The sequence below is a fragment of the Chrysemys picta genome, chromosome 23, assembly GCF_011386835.1.
Source record: "Chrysemys picta bellii isolate R12L10 chromosome 23, ASM1138683v2, whole genome shotgun sequence".
Lineage (NCBI taxonomy): Eukaryota > Metazoa > Chordata > Testudines > Emydidae > Chrysemys > Chrysemys picta.
Window position 1 is genome coordinate 9,940,444 of NC_088813.1, and position 18,739 is coordinate 9,959,182.

General features: G+C 56.9%; 1 protein-coding gene across 4 annotated transcripts in view; it reads left to right on the top strand.

Annotated features, from left to right (window-relative positions):
• The window catches only part of SLC9A1 (solute carrier family 9 member A1), a 64,307-nt gene extending 46,491 nt beyond the window's left edge, over nucleotides 1-17,816 (top strand). For 3 of the 4 annotated variants that reach the window (XM_065576858.1, XM_065576859.1, XM_005302005.5), the window contains 10 exons: nucleotides 4,816-5,066; nucleotides 7,698-7,915; nucleotides 8,952-9,154; nucleotides 9,912-10,001; nucleotides 10,458-10,528; nucleotides 11,381-11,554; nucleotides 11,729-11,843; nucleotides 12,942-13,043; nucleotides 13,436-13,508; nucleotides 14,853-17,816. In XM_065576858.1, coding sequence (XP_065432930.1) covers nucleotides 4,816-5,066; nucleotides 7,698-7,915; nucleotides 8,952-9,154; nucleotides 9,912-10,001; nucleotides 10,458-10,528; nucleotides 11,381-11,554; nucleotides 11,729-11,843; nucleotides 12,942-13,043; nucleotides 13,436-13,508; nucleotides 14,853-15,175 — 1,620 coding nt within the window. In that variant the 3' untranslated portion in view covers nucleotides 15,176-17,816. The remainder of the gene's footprint in view (nucleotides 1-4,815; nucleotides 5,067-7,697; nucleotides 7,916-8,951; nucleotides 9,155-9,911; nucleotides 10,002-10,457; nucleotides 10,529-11,380; nucleotides 11,555-11,728; nucleotides 11,844-12,941; nucleotides 13,044-13,435; nucleotides 13,509-14,852) is intronic. The other variant, XM_042844666.2, reaches the window with a different exon arrangement.
• The last annotated feature ends 923 nt before the right edge of the window (nucleotides 17,817-18,739 follow it).

The window sequence follows — 18,739 nt, forward strand, 5'->3', positions numbered from 1 at the left end:
GCTCTCACCTCTCCATCTGGATAGATCAGCACTGCCTGGGATTGGGTTTTTTGTATTGGTTTAAACTTGAGAGAGGATGTTCACGGTTTAGAGCGCTCAGCCAAGCCTCTAATTCCTCCCTCCTGCCCAGTGCCAGCGGGTTTATTTTAACGTCTGTAGAAAACTCTGCTGAGCTCTCTGATCAGGGCAAAACTGCAAGCTTGGCTAAACTCTCCCGCAAGGGCAAGGGGTGACCTGCTTTGCTGTGTGCTGCCGCCCGGATAGGCAGCCGTGGGAAAACCTCTCCCAGGGCTGGGCTGTGCGTGGGCTCAGAGGCCCAGTTTAGCTGGCGCAGGTTTATTCTATGCGCTCGGGTCTCACCCATCTAGCAGGAGCTCCCCAGCAGATTGCCTGTGTACTCCCTGCCCCAGGGGATAGGCTGGGCTGGCTGGTGGGAGCAGGAGCTCCCCAGCAGTCGAGGGGGTAGTGGCGGAAGAGCTTAGCGCCGATTGCTCATGGGAGAGGAGAGAAGGGAAGGGCGAGGGGATGTTTAACGCTGACCGAAGGGGGTAGATATTTGGAAACCGTTCAGTTTGCTACATGTGTTGGCATCAAAGCTCCCCTGGGACTTGGCATCCTGCTCCAAGGCATTTCTGGGACCAGACAGTCCATCCGTGGGGTCTGCATCTAAATCGTGGTCTGCGAGGATCATTCAGGGGAACGGCCAGACTGGAGAGCTAAGTATCTCCAAGTCCCTTCAAACGGGATATTCTGGCACCCTGGTCAGAGCCAGTTCTGACACCTGCCATCCCTAGATAACAGGTGTAAGCGCTCCTGGCTATGGAGATCTGTCTCCGGTCAGCGTACCCGTGGCTGTGGCAACATGGGTGCTAATCTTGGAGCGAAATCCGTGTCTCTTAAATTTGTTCCCTTCCAGGGGATGAGCTGGGCTCAGCTGCTACTTGGGCATGGGACATGGTTCTGTAAATAGGCTGCGAATGTTCTGCATTGCTGAGCCCTAGAAATCTGGATGCACCGCCCATGCACGCTCCCTCCCTTGTTAGGTGTTGCGTGCAAAGGAAAATTTCCGGGGCCCTCGGTTCTGTGGAGGAAGCCGTGGCCCGTGCATTGGGTGTTCGGTCGGAACGTGAAGTCTGCCAGAGCCTTTGGAACAGGGATGTGCGTCTGGGGAGACTCTCGCCTTCCGATTGCAGGAGCCGCTTCACTCTGCGTTCGCAAGAGCCCTGGCCGCGGCGGCTCTGTGTAATACAGAAGGGACTGGCTGCATCCTTTCCGGGGGGGTCTCCGGATGAGCCAGCGGTTAGGCCTGTTACAGGAGACTTCACTTTCACTTTCAACGTTTAGCTTTACAGAGCCGTTTGCCACGGCCCCTTACGAGCTTCCAGAGCTCTGGCTGTCTGCCTGCCGCTTGCCATGTGCACACACGCAGGGAGTCTACCTGCCCAGCCCGTCCCTGCGGCCTGGGCAAAGTCTGGACCTGGGGCCGTAAAGGGATCAAATGCCAATTATGTGCTGGGCCTCTGCTGTGTTTTTTACAGTGCTGGTCGTTGCCTTTGTTCTCTTGCGTCCGGGCCCCGCAGCAGGGGGGGCAAGCGCCTGGTCAGGCATGGGAAAGGAGAGGGGTTTGCTGACCCACCCTGGGCTAGGCTGGGTGTATGAGGTTTCTGGCCCGCCCTGTATTGGGGAAGGGCCTGCAGCTCTGCAGATAGCAACTTGTCGGACAGGTTTATCCCTTTGTTGGGTGCCCAGGTGCGGCTGGCTGACTGGAGGGCGGGTTCATGGCTCTCTCCCCCACCCCAGACTATGCAGGGCAGAACCAGTCCCTCCCAGGGGGACCTGTTCTACTGCTGCAGTCATTGTGCTTAAGAAGCCTTTCCTCCAGAAAGTATCAGGGGGTAGCCGTGTTAGTCTGTATCTACAAAAACAACAAGGAGTCTGGTGGCACCTTAAAGACTAACAGATTTATGCCCAAATAAATCTGTTAGTCTTTAAGGTGCCACCAGACTCCTTGTTGTTTTCCTCCAGAAAGTTGTTTTAGGATCCCAGTTCTGAATAAACTGCAGCCCAGTGCCATGGAAACTGGAGCAGGAGCGTCACCGAGCAATAGAAAGGAAAGAACGATCAGGATGTTCTAGCTAAGTGCAAGCTGGGGTCTCCGTCCTGTCTGAGGCTGTACCCACCCTGGCTAGCAGCGTGATTGCCCCATGCCCGTGTCCCAGGTGGGAAATGAGAGAGAAGGGATCTGCATTCGCCTGGCCTGCTCTAGAGAGCACTGAGCAAGTGGGTTGGCAACAGAAGGGTGACTGCGGTGGAAGGCTCTTGGGGGCAGGGTTAAGGTCCCGGCTAAGCTACACGCTGGCCCTGTGGGGACTGTGTAGATAGAGCCCCGAATAGGGTGACCAGATGAGAGGAAGAAAATATGGGGACACATTGGGGGGGGGGGCAGATCGCCGGCGGAGCAAAAAAAATATCGGGACTAATTGCATCCCAACCGAAGATCGGTCGGGATGCGGGACAAACGCCTAAATATCGGGACGTCTGGTCACCCTAGCTCCGAAGAGCAAGAGACTGGCCTTGAATATAATCTTCGGGGTCTCTTCTGGCGAGGTGCGGCCTCTTCCCCATACGGATATTTGGAGCCTTTGGCAGGGAAGAGAGAGCAGCGTCCCAGGGAGTGAGGTGGGGTAGGGCTCTGGGCCTGGTTGTTGCCAAGGGAAATCCCGGTCCAAGGGCTGGCTGTGAGAGTGCAGGCGTTGGCTTGCCTCGGTGTCCAGAGGTTAGTGCTACAAACAGCAGAACACCTCCCGCTTTCTTCTAACCTTCTGTGCTGCTTTTGGGAACAATGGCTCTTATTGTACGTCCCGTCTGTCCGCTTCGGAGCCTGGCTCAGCGAAGAGGGAGGTGTCACGACTGTCCCGCTGTCTGCAGCTCCCTGCCCCACAGGCTCTTAACTGCTCTTGCTAGGCCTTGGGGAAGGCACCAGCTCTTTGCGCTCCTGGCCGCCTGGTTGTAAAGTGCTGTTCCAGGGCTAAGGCTGTGGCTGACAGTACTTAGCCCTTTGCTCTGCTGCGGCTGACACGGTGTTTTGAGCTGAATCCCACAGCCCCGAAAGGCATCTCGGCTCCGCTGGGTTTGGCTAACGGAGCAGCCCCATGCGCCCTGAGCTAACCAGGCAACCTTGGGGCTGCAGCCGAGATGCAGAACTTGAGCAGGGATTCTTGGACTTTGACAGTCTCCCACTTGCTGTTACACTGTGCAGCCCAGGGGAGCTTCTGACTTTTCAATCTCCGTGGCCCGGGGGGACCCCACCCATAATCTTAGACTCATAGACTTTAAGGTCAGAAGGGACCATTATGATCATCTAGTCTGACCTCCTGCACAACGCAGGCCACAGAATCTCACCCACCCACTCCTGTAACAACCCCCTGACCTATGTCTGAGTTATTGAAGTCTCCCAATCATGGTTTAAAGACCTCCAGCAAGTGACCCGTGCCCCACACTGCAGAGGAAGGCGAAAACCCCCCAGGGCCTCTGCCAATCTGCCCTGGAGGAAAATTCCTTCCCGACCCCAAATATGGCGATCAGCTAATCCCTGAGCATGTGGACAAGACTCACCAGCCAGACACCCAGGAAAGAATTCTCTGTAGTAACTCAGATCCCACCTCATCTAACATCCCATCACAGGCCATTGGGCATATTTACCTGCTAATAATCAAAGATGAATTAATTGCCAAAATTAGGCTGTCCCATCATACCATCCCCTCCATAAACTTATCAAGCTTAGTCTTGAAGCCAGATATGTCTTTTGCCCCCACTGCTCCCCTTGGAAGGCTGTTCCAGAACTTCACTCCTCTGATGGTTAGAAACCTTCGTCTAATTTCAAGTCTAAACTTCCTAATGGCCAGTTTATATCCATTTGTTCTTGTGTCCACATTGGTACTGAGCTTAAATAATTCCTATCCCTCTGATGTATTTATAGAGAGCAATCATATCTCCCCTCAGCCTTCTTCTGGTTAGGCTAAACAAGCCAAGCTCTCTGAGTCTCCTTTCATAAGACATGATCCATTCCTCGGATCATCCTAGTAGCCCTTCTCTGCACCTGTCCCAGTTTGAATTCATCCTTCTTAAACATGGGAGACCAGAACTGCGCACAATATTCCAGATGAGGTCTCACCAGTGCCTTGTCCATTTTAGACTGCAAACTCTTGGGAGCTGGGGCTCTGTCTTCTGGTGCTAGGAGCTGTACAGACACAATGAGGCCTGTGTCGCAGTCTGCGCTTCTGGGCCCTCCTGGAATACAAACAATTAGAGCTGCGAGGCTTGCTTTGGAGAGCCGTGCGCCCTGCAGGCAGGGTGCTGAGATCAAGTGAAGCACCAGTGAACCAGAAGGGAAGGTGGCTCGTAGGGCTAGTTTCCACCCCCATCCTTTCCCAGCTGCTGCGTCCCTGGGGTGTTTGCATGTCGCACGCAGCCGAGCGCCACTTGCTTTTGCGTTAGGTTTGATGGAACAAATATTCCAGGACGGCAATTACCAAAGGGTTTGCACGCAGTAGGGCGGGTGCTGGCAATGGAACCAGGGGCTTAGCTGTGTGTTTCCTTGCCATGTCGCAGACTAATGCATAGTCCCTTTGATGCAGATCTCCCGTTGGCAGCCTCTGATCAGGGCTCCCCTGAGGGGAGAGCCCATCCTCCCTGTGCTTCACAGGAGCGTGGCTGGCTGCTTGAAACAGCCCTCTCTCTCTCTCACCAGCCCCCTGGGCTAGATGGACCTTTGGTCTGACCCAGTAGGCCCATTGTTATGTTCTCCCTTTCCAGGTGCTCTACCACCTCTTCGAAGAGTTTGCCAACTTCGAGCAGGTGACGGTTACTGACATCATCCTGGGCTTCCTGAGCTTCTTCGTGGTGTCCCTGGGCGGCGTCTTTGTTGGTGTGATCTATGGAGTCATTGCCGCCTTCACCTCCCGCTTCACCTCCCACATCCGCGTCATTGAGCCCCTCTTCGTCTTCCTCTACAGCTACATGGCATACCTGTCGGCCGAGCTCTTCCACCTCTCCGGCATCATGGCGTGAGTACTGGCTGGGTGGGACCGTCGCACTCGGCACAGTAATATACTCTCTGCCAGGGCTTCGTTATCAGGGTTGAGCTGTGTTTGGTCAGGTCTGCACTAGAAAACTAGGTCGGCATAGCTAAGTCGCTCAGGGGTGTGACACACACACACACACACACACACACACACACACACTCTCTCTCTCTCTCTCTCTCTCTCTCTCCCTCCCTCCCTCCCTCCCTCCGGTACAGTTCGTCCATTCACCTAGCTACCGCCTCTCAGTACCTCCTGCCGGCATAGATAGCTGGGCCACTGGAGCATTTTAAGTGTAGACGCACCCTAGTAGGGTGACCAGATGTCCCGATGTTGGGGTATTTTTCTTATATAGGCTCCTATTACCCTCCACCTCCATCCCGAATTTTCACCCTTGCTGTCTGGTCACGCTACACCCTCGTGACATCACTAGGGATGTAACATTGGCCACATTGGATCAGGCCCCTGATCCATCTAGGCCAGTATCCGTTCTCTGACGGTGGCTTCACAGGAAGGTGGAAGAAACCCCGCAGTGGGCAGCTATGGGATAATCTCCCCTTGGGGACATCTCCTCCTGACCCCTGTTAGAGCTCGTGTGATCCTGACACAGCAGGGTACGGTCCCTCACGGAGTGCGCTAGTGTTTCCTGCAATAGAGCCAGATAGTCTTGTTCTCCGTAGAAACCTCCGGCCCCTCTTTGTATCAGGCCGTGTTCTTGGCCCCAGCGATACCTGCTATGGGCTTGCCCCAGTTGAATTACATTGATTCTGCTAGTGCAGGGCCCTAGTGCAGCCTTGCTGAGCTGGGGGAAGCCCGTGTTGTGCCAGTGCAGTGCACCTACATCAGGGGTTTGCACTAGAGCAGAGGTTCTCCAACTGGGGGTCGGGACCCCATTTTAAGGCTTGCTGGGGCTCGGGGCTGAAGCCTGAGGGATTCAGCCCTGGGCGGCGGGGCTAAGGTTACAGGCCCCCTGGCTAGGGCTGAAGTCCTTGAGCTTTGGCTTTGACCCCTTCCCCGCCTAGGGCAGGGGGGTCCGGGCTTTGGCTCCCCCACCCGGGCAGTGGGAATCAGGTGGACTCAGGCTTCAGTCTCCCCTCCTGGGGTTGTGCAGTAATTTTTATTGTCCGTGAAGTTTGAGAACCCCCGCACTAGAGGAACTGAACTGGAAACAGGGTGTGAGGGTAGTTAACCATTAGAGCAACTTACGGATCCTCCCTCCCTGGGAATTCTTAAATCAAGATTGGAGGTTTCGCCAAGGCCTGCTCTAGTTCAAACAGGAAGTGACGGTAGCAGTCACTTCCAGCCTTGGAATTGATGAACTGCATCACCGTGGTTACCCGAGTGCGAATTTCCTGATCGTCAGCTGGGCCTAAGGTGGTCGCCAGCGATAGCCAAACCCTGCAGGGATCAGAGGCCTTTTCAGGGTTTTAAATTGCATGGGGACAGGAGTTCAAATGTCCATCATATTGGTTCCAGAAGTGGAAGCTGTCCTGGAGAGTGAGCTTGGGGGTGGACCTCTTAATTCCTTCTCAGCAGTAACACTGATCTGCACTCAGGTAGCACTATCATCAGAAGGCCTCCAGGCATATTAGATGGGGAAACTGAGGCACAAGAGAAGTCTTTCTCAAGCTCACACCAATCAGAGCTGCTAATAGAACCCAGTCTCCTGCTCCAGCGACTCTAGCTCTGTGCCAGGCCTGTAGCAGTAGGCATGGTCAGTTTGGCGCCTCCATTCCCACCCTTGGATGGGTGCTGAGCCCCTTAGGGTACATCTACGCTGCGAACCCGCGGCAGCGAATGTCAGAGCCCCCGTCAATTGACCCGGGCTTGTAGGGCTAAAAATAGCAATGTAGACCTTTGGGCTGGGGCTGGAGCCCAGACCGTGTCATCCTGCGAGCGGGGAAGGTCTCAGGGCCCAGGCTCCAGCCTGAAAGTCTATGGGGCAGTTTTATAGCCCTGCAGCCCAAGCCCTGTGCCCCCAGAGTCAGCGGACTCGGGCTAGCTGTGTGGGTCTTTTATTGCAGCGTAGCCGGGAGAGTTTGCTTTCACTGCAGCTGGCTTGGGCTCTCCTTGTGTTACACACACTAAGGCTGCTTCTGCAACCTCTCCTGCCCTGCCTTTGGGGCTAAAGAGAGGCCTTGCCGCCTCCTTCCCGGCCTGTCACTCCCACTGTGAATGGAGCCGAATCAGCTGCATCGTGGGCCTGGTGAGTCACTGCAGTGCTTTGTTGCCAGAGGCGCCAGCGTGCCAGACGCAGCATGGTGAGCCCTTTGCTTACAAAGCACCCTGTGCCCCAGCCCCAGCCTGCCTCCAGTCACGTTCCTCAGCCGTGCCTTGCCCGGGAACTCCTCTGTTGCTTTCCTTGGTGGCCCCAAGTAGCGGCAGGTGGGTCCCGGACTCCGGCCCCACCTGCACTGGTGTTTGTCCTTCGGGCTGTGCAGCGCTGACTTTCTCGTATCCGGTCTCTGCTGACTGGCAGAGCTGTGATAAAGCCAGAGGAGCCCTAAGGTGCTGCTGAGGCCAGCGCCGCTCCCAGGGCAAGGAGCTGATGACAATCCTGCTGGGTGCTGGTTTCCCTGGGTGCTGTTAAGTCCTCTCCCCTCCTCCTCCCTGCAGGCTCATCGCCTCCGGTGTGGTCATGCGCCCTTACGTGGAGGCAAACATCTCCCACAAGTCCCACACCACCATCAAGTACTTCCTGAAGATGTGGAGCAGCGTCAGTGAGACCCTGATCTTCATCTTCCTGGGGGTCTCCACCGTGGCCGGCCAGCACTACTGGAACTGGACTTTCATCATCAGCACGCTGATCTTCTGCCTCATCGCCAGGGTGTTAGGTGAGGCGCCGGGGCCCTGGTGCCTGCCCTTTCTGGTGGGGTTGCTCTCATGCTCTCACCAAGCACAGAGACTCCCCTGGAGCCGGAGAGCAGCGGTACTACCACGTGAAGCTGGCTTCTCTGAGCCCTAGATAGGGGCTGTTGCTATTCTCGTCCTCGCTAGGTAGAGCACGGAGCTGGGAGGCTGCGGTTGCCTGGTTTCTAGGGAGGATGCAGCACTGCAGGGGGGGCTGGGAGGAGCACTTATCGGGGCTTCTGGCATTCGCGCCCCAGCACTTGGCCTCTGGAGGGCTGGGTTCCAGCCTGCCTTGGGTCACAGGCTGAACCAGACAAGGGGCCAGACTGGTCCCTAGACACCACTTTCCCCCCGTTAGCCGGTGCTCTGGATTGACTCCCCTGGAGCCCAAAGGGGCCTGTGCATATCCACAGAACAGGAGCGCACGCACCGTCTCCGTTCCCTTCTCGGACCTGGGCTGCAGACCCCCCGGGGGAGGCTGCTCCGCCTGCGTGGCCCCTTTCTGCCCTTAGGCAAGGGACAGTTGGGATGTTCCTTTGTAGACCCTTGCCCATGGGGAACTGGACTGCGACCTGCCCTGCCCAACCCCTGAGCAGCCTCCAAGTGGGGGTATCTGGCTACTGCCAGCCCGGGCTGGGCTCAGACCCGGGAGAGGTTCTAGCATAGGCTGTACCAGACAATATGCTGTGTCTTAGAGGCCGGGGATAGGATGGTTAGAGCTGGGGGTTGCAAGCCAAGATTTGGGACAGGGGAGAGGGACCCCCACAGAGCATGGGGGCCCTAGCATTGTCAGCCTTTTGCTTTCACTGGAGTGCTCTGTGTTTCACCCCCTCCCCCAATGGCAATGGTTTGTGCTGCACGTGTCTGGTTCCGCTGATGGAATAACATGGCTGGTGTCTGTCAGGGGCTGACCTTAGCCGGGGGGGGACGGGGGGTGTGTGTGTGTGTGTGTGTGTGTGTGTGTGTGACTCTGCTTGTGTAACCTGGAGATCTGTCCTGTCCTCCCTGCTCACTCTCCAGGTGTCCTGGGCCTCACCTGGTTCATCAACAAATTCCGCATTGTGAAACTGACCCCAAAGGACCAGTTCATCATCGCCTACGGTGGCCTGAGAGGGGCCATTGCTTTCTCGCTGGGTTACCTCCTGGATTACGAGCACTTTGGCATGAGAGACATGTTCCTCACAGCTATCATCACAGTCATCTTCTTCACGGTCTTCGTGCAGGTAGGCGGAACTCCCCTTCCTGGCCTTGGTGCGTAGCCAGGCACCCTGACAATGCGGCGACGGGCGTCAGTCAGGAATGTTGTTTCCCTGGCGCTTCTGGCTGAGGAGCAGATGTTTGGGCCATGGCTGCTGTCGAGGATGAGCTGTGGGACAGCCCAGGGACACACCCTGGCAAGGAACTCTGGATGTTCCTCGCTCTGCTGCTGACTCACTCCATGACTATGGGCAGATCCCTTCCGCTCTCTGGGCCTCAGCTGCCCTGTCTTTAAAATAGGGTAGTGACACTTGCCTGCCTTTGTCCAGCTCTTCGGGCTCGCTGGCTGGGAAGTGCCGAAGATTTGTCACTTTGAGAGCTCCAGCAGCTTTCAAAGGCTGTGATAAGTCCAGAGTGGCTCCAGCCTCTGCCTGGCATCACCTCTGTGCTTCGGTGTCTATTCTAGAGAAGGGTCCCCCTGTAATGTCAGCCTCCTGGGGGCCGACCGCTGGATTCCCATGGCACAAAGAAACAGGAGGGCGGCTTGCACCTCACAGGCAGAGGGGTACGAGCCAGCTAGAAAATATACAGCCTGTTCTTCTCTCCAGCTGTGACAGTCCTAGGCCTTGGAGGAGGTAGGAGGGACCTGGAGTGCCTGGGTCCATTGTGTCCTGTAACAGGACTGACTCCAGGCTAAGGATGGTGCCACCACCAGGGATGATGCCCGTGCTTTGCTCTCTCAGCCGGGCGAGGGCTCTCACAGGGGTATGATCTCCTCCCTAGGGAATGACCATTCGCCCCCTGGTGGACCTGCTGGCTGTGAAGAAGAAGCAAGAGACGAAACGCTCCATCAACGAAGAGATTCACACCCAGGTAATGGCTCTCCCAACCCAGGGTCCCTCCCTGGCGCTGCTTTCCTGCGCTTCTCTGCCTTCTCAGTCCTCTTCTGTTTCTGCTCCCCTGTCCCAAAGGCGGGAACCCAGGGAGGCGTGCAGCCGGGCACTGCCTATGAGCTGGTATCCAAGGTAAGGGGGGCGGGAGGGGGCAGTTAAAGGACTCTGCCGGGTCCCTGTCGTTTTTAGTGCACATTCTCTAACCAAGACCTTCCTGTTGTAAGCCGTAGCGGAGCAGCCAATCAGGATAGGCCTGTGCTGCCACCCAGAGGCCGATCCTCCTGGAGCTGTGCCTAGTAGCCTCATGCTGTAGTTGGGCGAGGCTCAGCCTGACAGCCCACCAGCCCCGGGTTAACTGGGAGGGGTGGGGAGAGAGGTCTGGCCGGTGCACGCTCCCAAGGCTGAACACGCGCTTTTTGCTTTGCACCCTTTCCAGTTCCTGGATCATCTCTTGACTGGCATCGAGGATATATGTGGTCACTACGGCCACCACCACTGGAAAGACAAGTGAGTGCGGCGCCCGCGTGTGTGGGCTTTCCGACGCCGGGGGGAGGCAGGCGTGCGGGGGGTTGAGGGGAAGCTGGGGCCAGGAGCAAGAATTTTAGATGCAGCCTAGCAAGCTCAGGTCCCCCAGTTCTTGCAATGCCCTGAAAGCCTGCTCCGCTCCAGCTCATTCCAGGAACCCATGGTGAGACACAAAGGGAGGCGGGGCTGCCGCATAGAGCTATGCTGTGCCAGAGGCCTGCGTTCCCTTGTCCTCTTCCCCCACCAGCCAGGATGCCCTTGGATTCCACCCAGCCAATTCCAGCCCAGAGCACAGTCCATAACTGCCTTGCTCTGCGTGGGAAGTTCAGCTTTGGCTCCGCCTCCTGGCTGCCTGCTCGGTGTATGGAGGCTGCCAGAGCGCGTGGGGGACTCGCTACCGAGGGAGGGAGGGAGGGATTTGCCAGGTGCTGGAGTGGGGAGGGTCAGCACCGGCTCCTTGATGGAGGGGGGTAGCAGGATGCATCTCTGCCTTCGTTCTCATCACCGCGTGACCCAGCAGCCCTCTGCCGTGCTCAGTGGATCCGATGCCAACGCTGCAGGAGTGCGCTCGCCGGTCCTTGATGTCACCTGTAGCTGATGGGCATGTGCGGCTCTTCAGTCTCTGGGGGCCCTGGGCACGGGGGGAGCGTGTCTGACCCCTGGGCCTAGACTCCTTCGCACCCAGAGGAACCGAACTCTATCGATCTGCTGGGCTCGCTGGTTCTAAGGGAAGACGAGGACGCTGGGCATGACACTAATCAAATGGGGCAGGGGCTTTAGGGGTCACTTCCTGATACATCCCCTTCTCTCTTCCCCTCCCCCCGCCCTGGGCAGGCTGAATCGCTTCAACAAGAAGTACGTGAAGAAGTGCCTGATCGCGGGCGAGCGGTCCAAGGAGCCCCAGCTGATCGCCTTCTACCACAAGATGGAGATGAAACAAGCCATCGAGCTGGTGGAGAGCGGAGGGTTGGGCAAGATCCCCTCTGCCATCTCCACGGTCTCCATGCAGTGAGTATACCTGGCTGTTTGCTTTACAGGGGTAGCTAGTTTCTGTCAGTGGCTCCCACTGGCTCTAAATCCCTCCTTCCAGCCGTTCTGGCCAACCTCCTCTTCCCAGCGCCTCCCGTAAAGCCCGGCTTTGAGGCTCCCTTCCTCCCTTATCTTTGCTGTCTGTCTGTCCAGGAACATCAATCCCAAAGCCCTGCCCGTGAAGCGCATCCTGCCAGCGCTGTCCAAGAACAAAGAGGAGGAGATCCGGAAAATCCTGCGCAACAACCTCCAGAAAACCAGGCAGAGGGTAATGACTCGAATCTACCCGCAGGCTGCCTTCCTGCAGCTCAGCCCATCCCCTTGTGGGGGATGGGGAGGAAGGAGAGAATTTCCAAATAGGGCAGCTGGGACCCATGTTGCATTTCCGACCCACCTGTTAGTGTACTTACCCGCCTCGTCCTCATTGTCTACCTGTGTACGTAAGCATGGCCATACTGGGTCAGACCAAAGGTCCATCTAGCCCAGTATCCTGTCTCCAGACAGTGGCCAATGGCAGGTGCCCCAAAGGGAATGAACAGAACAGGAAATCATCAAGTGATCCATGCCCTGTCACCCAATTCCAGCTTCAGGCAAACAGAGGCTAGGGACACCATTCCAGTAATTCCCAGTCCTTTCCTCCCCTTCCCTTGTTAGGCTGTACCGAGCATGAAGAACCACACAGCTGGGCTGGCGGTTGACTTGGGGTAGGGAGGAAAGCTGGCCTTGTGGGTTTGGGACCTTGGAGATCTGGGTTCAATTTCCCAGCTTTGCTAAACAGTCTGTGATCTGGAGCAAGTCAGATCATTTCTCCGTGCTTTGGTTCCTCGGCTGTAGAACAGGGAAAATAATCCTGCCTTTGGCTTGTAAACTCCTGGGGGCAGGAACTGTGTGTTTTGTGCAGCACAGCAGGGCCTGATCTCAGCTGGGCCTCTAGGTGATAAGGGCCAGGGGGTGGGTCCCAGAGAGCCCCGGCTGTGTAGTAGGGGGCAAATGTCTCTTGTGCTGCCCTGCACAGCCGGAGCAGGGGTGGAGGAGGGAAGCTGCTGTAGGACAGGCACTGTTGAGCTCTGATCATGGCTGTGCTATTCTAGCCAGCCAGGAGGGTGAGTGGGGGTCATTCCTCAGGGGCTCCTCAGTGAGCTAGGAGCACAAGTCCCATTGTTTTTTTGTGATGAAATCTATGGACTTTTGCTGCTAGCTCTGGAGACGTGTGGAAATGCCAGGCTGGGAGTTCCTCGGAAAGCTGCCGACAGCCCTGTCCCTATGCTGGGGAACATGCTCGGCTTCTCGCGCGGCAGAGCCGAGAGTGGGTGCCTTGCATGTTTCCCATGTGTCTTACCCTGATCCCTTTTGGGTCCCTTCTCAGTTGCGATCGTACAACCGGCACACGCTGGTGGCCGACCCTTACGAGGAAGCTTGGAACCAGATGCTGCTGAGGAGGCAAAAGGCCCGGCAGCTGGAGCAGAAGGTGCGCTGGGGAGGCGGGAGCTGATGGCTGGCTGCGGTGTGCCGGGCGGGGAGGGGGGCGTTTGCACAGTGTGTTTCTCACTCCCACTGAAGGAGACTGGGCCCAAGTGGCAGCCAGTGAAATGTGGCGACCCTGTGTGGCTCTCCTTCCAGACCACGGTGGGGTTTAGGGCATTTAAAGTGACCCCACCGGCTCGTCCTAAGGTGCGTCCCTCACCAGAGCAGCTGAGTGTCTGTGCAGCTGGGGATGGTGCATCTGTTTCCTGTGACTCCACTGGGAGCCTCACTGCTTCTGTTTGCCCCATCCCCAGTGGGGCACTGCCCCCACCAAGACCCCCGCCCTGGCCCTTTAGAAATGTGAGCTCTCACGCCCGCGTGGCCTTCTGATTTCAGATCAACAATTACTTGACAGTCCCAGCACACAAGCTCGACTCTCCCACAATGTCCAGAGCACGCATCGGCTCAGGTACGTGGGGGCTGCCGGAGGGGGAGGGGAGAAGGTGGCCTGGGATGACACGGGAGACGTGGTGATGGGGTGTTGCTTACAGCAACTGTTCTGCTGCACTTGTGCTGCTGCTGATGATCCGACCCCTTCTGCTCTTCACGCTTTCCTTTAAAGGCCAGCTCTGGTCATGATGACGCAGGCCCCTGCAGTTTCCTGTTCCTCTTGCTTCCAGACCAGCCGTGCTCAGTTCCCAGTGTGACAAACTCCCCCTAACATTCAGCTGAGCTTCGGCCCAGCCACATTAGCAGGGCAGCGCTGTGGAAACTGCCACGCCCACCGGTCCAGGCCCCCCACCAGCTAGTCCTTTGTGTCGTTTTCCCCCTCTTCCGCCCCATCCCCCGAAGCATGGCCAACACTTTGCGGAACACTGTATTGGCAAGGCCTGAATCAAACACCCAGGGAATAGAAAAGAAACCCACGTTGCCGTTCGGAGTGAGAGTTTGAAAAATAGAGGAAATTGTCAGGAGCGCTGACAATTCCCACGCGTGGCCACGAGGGGGCAGCCTTTCCAGCTGTCTGGAGTGAGCCATTCCTGGCAAGGTGCAGTTGCTGCTGCATACCTGACCCACAGCTGTTCAGGGCCCAGTTCCCAGGGGTGCTGAGCTCCCACTGACATCTGTTCAAGTGGGGCCGTGCTCTGCACTCTGGAGATCAAGCCCTGAGCATGCAGTTCAAACGGGGCCCTGTGGGCAGGGACTGTACACTAGATTCCCATGCACTGTCCCGAGCCCCAGGCAAAGCAAATATTCTCGGGGCACTTGGAAAGGTGCATGCAGCTCAAGCACTGTTTTTACGTAGCCAGCATCTGTGCTGAGCTAGCAGTGTCCTCTCTCCTGGGCTTCCTAGCCAGCCGGGTGAGAGGGGCTGCTCTCGTCAGCGTTTGGTTTTTTTAAGCCTTGAGCGTTCACTCTTTAGAAAGTGAGCTCTGTCCTCGCTCTGGGCGTGAGGTTCTTGACGATTTATTGCCATGTATAAAACCGTCCCCTCAAAGCGTTTTACAGACGTTGACCGAAGCCTCAGACTTGCCTGTGTGGTCGATCAGTAGTGTCGTGAACTCTTTTTTTTACGTACAAGTTAACCGAGGCTAGGAATGGGTTAAGTGACTTGCCCAGAGTCTCGACAAGCCATGAATGAATCCAGGAGTCCTGACTCCCATCCCCCCTGCCCTAACCACTAGACTCCACTTCCCACACACTATTTTTTAATGAGTGGTCTAAGAAAACTCCACCTGGCCCTCTGGGTGAATTGAGGGCAGCTGCGTTTGGTGCTGAGATGGTGACTGTTCGCCCCGCTCTCTCTCTCCAGACCCGCTGGCGTATGAGCCCAAGTCGGACTCGGGGAACCTACCTATCATCACGATTGACCCAGCCTCGCCCCAGTCTCCGGAGTCCGTCGACCTGGTAAACGAGGAGCTGAAGGGCACGAGCTGCCTCCCACCGTCGCCCGAGGAGGACGAGGAAGGGCTCGTGATGCACGTGATGGAGCCTTCCTCGCCGGGCACTGACAACGTCTTCACCCCGGGGGCCAGCGACAGCCCCAGCAACCAGCGAATGATGCGGTGCCTGAGTGACCCTGGGCCTCAGCCCGAACCCGAGGAGGGCGAGCCATTCATCCCCAAAGGGAAGTAGCAGCGGGTGCGTTGCCAGATCTGGCCTGCAGGGGGAGCTGCTTGCACACACATGGATTCTTTTATTTCCCATTGGTTCCCCTGGCGCTACCCTCGGGGTTTGGGAGGGTGGAATGGGGTGGCTGCCCTGCCGAGGGAGCGTTGGCTGTGGCAGGTGAGGAATCCTTTGCCCAAGCGGAGGAGAAGACCCCAGCAATTCTCAGCGAGAAGGGGAGCCCATGCATTCCAGCCTGGTCCTTCAGTTTTCATGCGCTGCCCTGGACGGTTTTCCCTTGCTGAATGGGGGGGGTCTGAAAGGAGCCCTGCTCTGCGGGGTCCTGCTCACCAGCAAAGTTGGCTTACACAGGCGTTTCGTGGCTGTTGGAGACACTTCCCCCAAGGGCAGATCTGTGCTGTTTACCCTGCCTCAGACGCAACCCTAATCCTTGCCAACTCAGGGACTGCTGCAATGGGTGTGGCTGTGGGTTACTCCCCAGACGGTCTGCGTGAGGGAAGAGGGCTCTAGGCTTAGCCTCTGCCCACCTTGGTTACCTGCTGTAAGTTAGCGTCCCTGTCCCAGAGCCAGCGCGGCAGCCGGCCTTGCCACTGGGGCTGTTGCAAGCAGAGGGTGTCCCTCAGCAGAGGAGCTGGAAACCCCGCACTGTCCTGCACATGCTCTGCTGCAGGTGCTACCGCACAGCCCATCTCCTTCCAGCAGCCTCAGCGGTGCTCGGCTCACCCTCTTCCCCAGCTCAGCAGGGGCCAGCTTGGCTCAGAACTGCAGAGTCAGTTCTGTGGCCGCTGTCGCCTTGCGTTGGCTGGTGCCTCCAACTGCCAGGCTGTCCCCCCGCCCCCCGGCAGCCAGATTTTTAAATGTCTTTGTTCAGGGTTAGGGTGAATGCAGCATTTTAGGTTCTTCAATGAAGGGGTGGTTAAAACTTAAAAAAAAGTCCATATAGCCATATGGGGGTCACTGTGGTTCCATGCCCTGGAAGTCTCCATTCTCTCTGCATTCTCTCACTTAAAAGCTTTCGCTAGAAATATACTTCTGGGGAGCTTGCTGCATGCCGCGAGGGGGGCTCCGAGCAGGGGTGGGTGAGCCTCAGCCCACCCATCATCCCCTCCAGGGTCAGCCCCCCACTCCCTCCCTATTCTGGGCAGGGTCACCGTGTGGAATACCCTGCCCCCCCCCCCCCCAATTGGTTGGCGATTTTCTGATTTGATGATCTAGGCGTCTCGTTTTAAACCCCACCCGCATCCAGAGCTGTCTAAAAGCAAGGAGCGTTTCTGAACCAAAGATGGTTGGATGGGCTGATTGTACATAGGGAACAATGTGCTTTATTTTTTTTTATTTTTATTTTTTTTTAAACACTGCATATATTTTCTTACCTGGTGACTTAATGAACGTGGGCTGGGCCTTGGGACGTCCAAGCCACTCACCCTGCCTGGCTGGGGATGCCGCCTCCATGGCCTCACACTGCACATTCCTTTAATATAAAGCTTTAATAGCCTCTGACAGGCAGGGAAGTCTCTCCACCAAAGGGAGACGGGGCCAATGCGTCCCAGGCTCCAGGGGTTGGGGTTCGCCCATGTTTGTAGACTGTTCCCATAGCTGGTATCTCTCCTCCTCCCTCCCCCACTGATGGACCCATTCAGGGGCATCTCTGATCGCTTCCTGGCATGTAGTACAGCCTCCTGCTCCCATCTACCCCCTGGGCTGTCCCGTCCCCACCCCTGGGCTGCTTTCCTCCCACGCTGGGTGGGAGAATCTCCTGGAACCGGCTCTTGCTACGCTACCCCCGTCCTGGGTGTCTGGGTCTAGTTCTCCTGGGCTGCAAAGCTTTGCTCCCCCCTTTGTATTCGGGGAGGGGCTCCTAGGTTGTTAGTGGCCAGGGGCGATCCACGGGGCTGTCGCATAGAACAGCTGCTGCTTTGGGGCTGTGTATTTAAAATGGGGGCCGGGGAGGCGGGGCTGCAGGCATGGGGGAGGGGATGAGGGCCTGGGCTGTCCATTCTGGAGTAGGCGGAAAGCCTTCCGTTCTTGAGACCTCTATGGGTGCTGCGTCGCCTGTCAAGGGGGCTCCAGGGCGTGCTGCGAGCATGGCTTTAAGGGCACCAGCCACCTAGCGAGCCCTTTTGGTGCCTGCCTTCCTCCAGTAGCACTTAGCAACCCCATCGGAGCGCCCTGCTCTGTGCCCTGCGCTGTGCCTTTTAGCCACACAGTGTCTGCCTGCGCAAACGGCGTCCTCCTACCTTCCTGCCTTCAGTAAATGCTCTGTGTGTCCCGTGACTTGGTGGGTCTGGCCGGGGTGCCTGCCTCAATCCAGCCTACCCCATATGTGAATCCATTCCGCCATCCACTTAGCGAGCCTCCCTCACACCTGCTCGCCCAGCCCGTTCTCAGGGCTGGGGCCAGGGGCCGGGCGGGCGGCGTGGTTTTCCTCTGATGTGCAATATCGGTCTGACGCAGGGCTCTCTGCAGCTCATGGCCTCTGAGCGCCCAGAGGCAGGGAGTCCTCAGGAACGTGGCTGTCTCTGGGGGCGTGTGCAAAGCTCTGCCTCCAGGGGGAATAATTAAGCAATGAAAATTCTCTCTTGTATAAAACACCTGTAAAGAAGATCTTTTTTCATGACTCTTCTAATAAATTAATGTTTAATTTTTAGTGATTTTCATTGACCTTGGACCCTTCTGCCCTCCTTCTCTAGAAGCTTCCACTCAAAGAGCTCAAAGCAGCACTTACCAGTGGCCCAACCCACCGCCTTGCAGGTAGATAAGTACTATCCTCCTTCGGCAGATGGGGAAACTGAGTCACACTGGCTGCACTTTGCCAAATGCTAACATGGGGAGTCAGCAACAGGGCTGGCGCTAGGACCGCCTCACTCCTCTTCTGTGCTCTCGCTACTGCAGCCCTTCTTCCCTTTAATATCCACAACCACGTGGTCTGGCTGGGGGTTGCATCTTTTAGCTTGCTTCTTCCCTACCTCTGGAATCGGAGCACTGCGCTGCGCCCCCAAGGGCTGCGGATGCACCGAAGGTGAGCAGTAACCTAGAGCATCTTTGTCATGCTGCAGCTGAACCTGACAGTGCAAACTCAAAGCTAGTAGCAGCCTCGGCCCTTCTGCTTGGCGTTTGCAGAGCCCGCTGTCAGGTCTGTAGGGGGTAGTCCTGAGATCAGGAACATTCCCGAAGGATGGAGGAGGCAGGACTCGCTTGTATGGGTCATGGCAGGTGAGCGAGGCATCAGGTAGATGGAGTTCCAGGCAGCAGATGGCAGTGCACATTCACATGCGGTCTCTCTCTCACGCTAGGTGGGCAGACTGGTGCTCAGAAACTAGGGGCCGTCTGCACCCTCCCTAAATTGTCCTTCTCCTAAACCCAGAGCTACTTTTAGCACGATCCCTAATTTTCACGGCAGGCAGCCCTGCCTCTCCAAAGGAACCCAACAAGCTCTTTGGAGTCTGTCTCCAATCGTCTGGCGCTTGAATTCATCCTGGCTGTAGAAAGTTGGCTACAGGGTATGTGGGGAGTTGGGCAGACGCTGAATGGGGTTATTACTTGTGATCTACCAGCCTCAACCGAAAACAT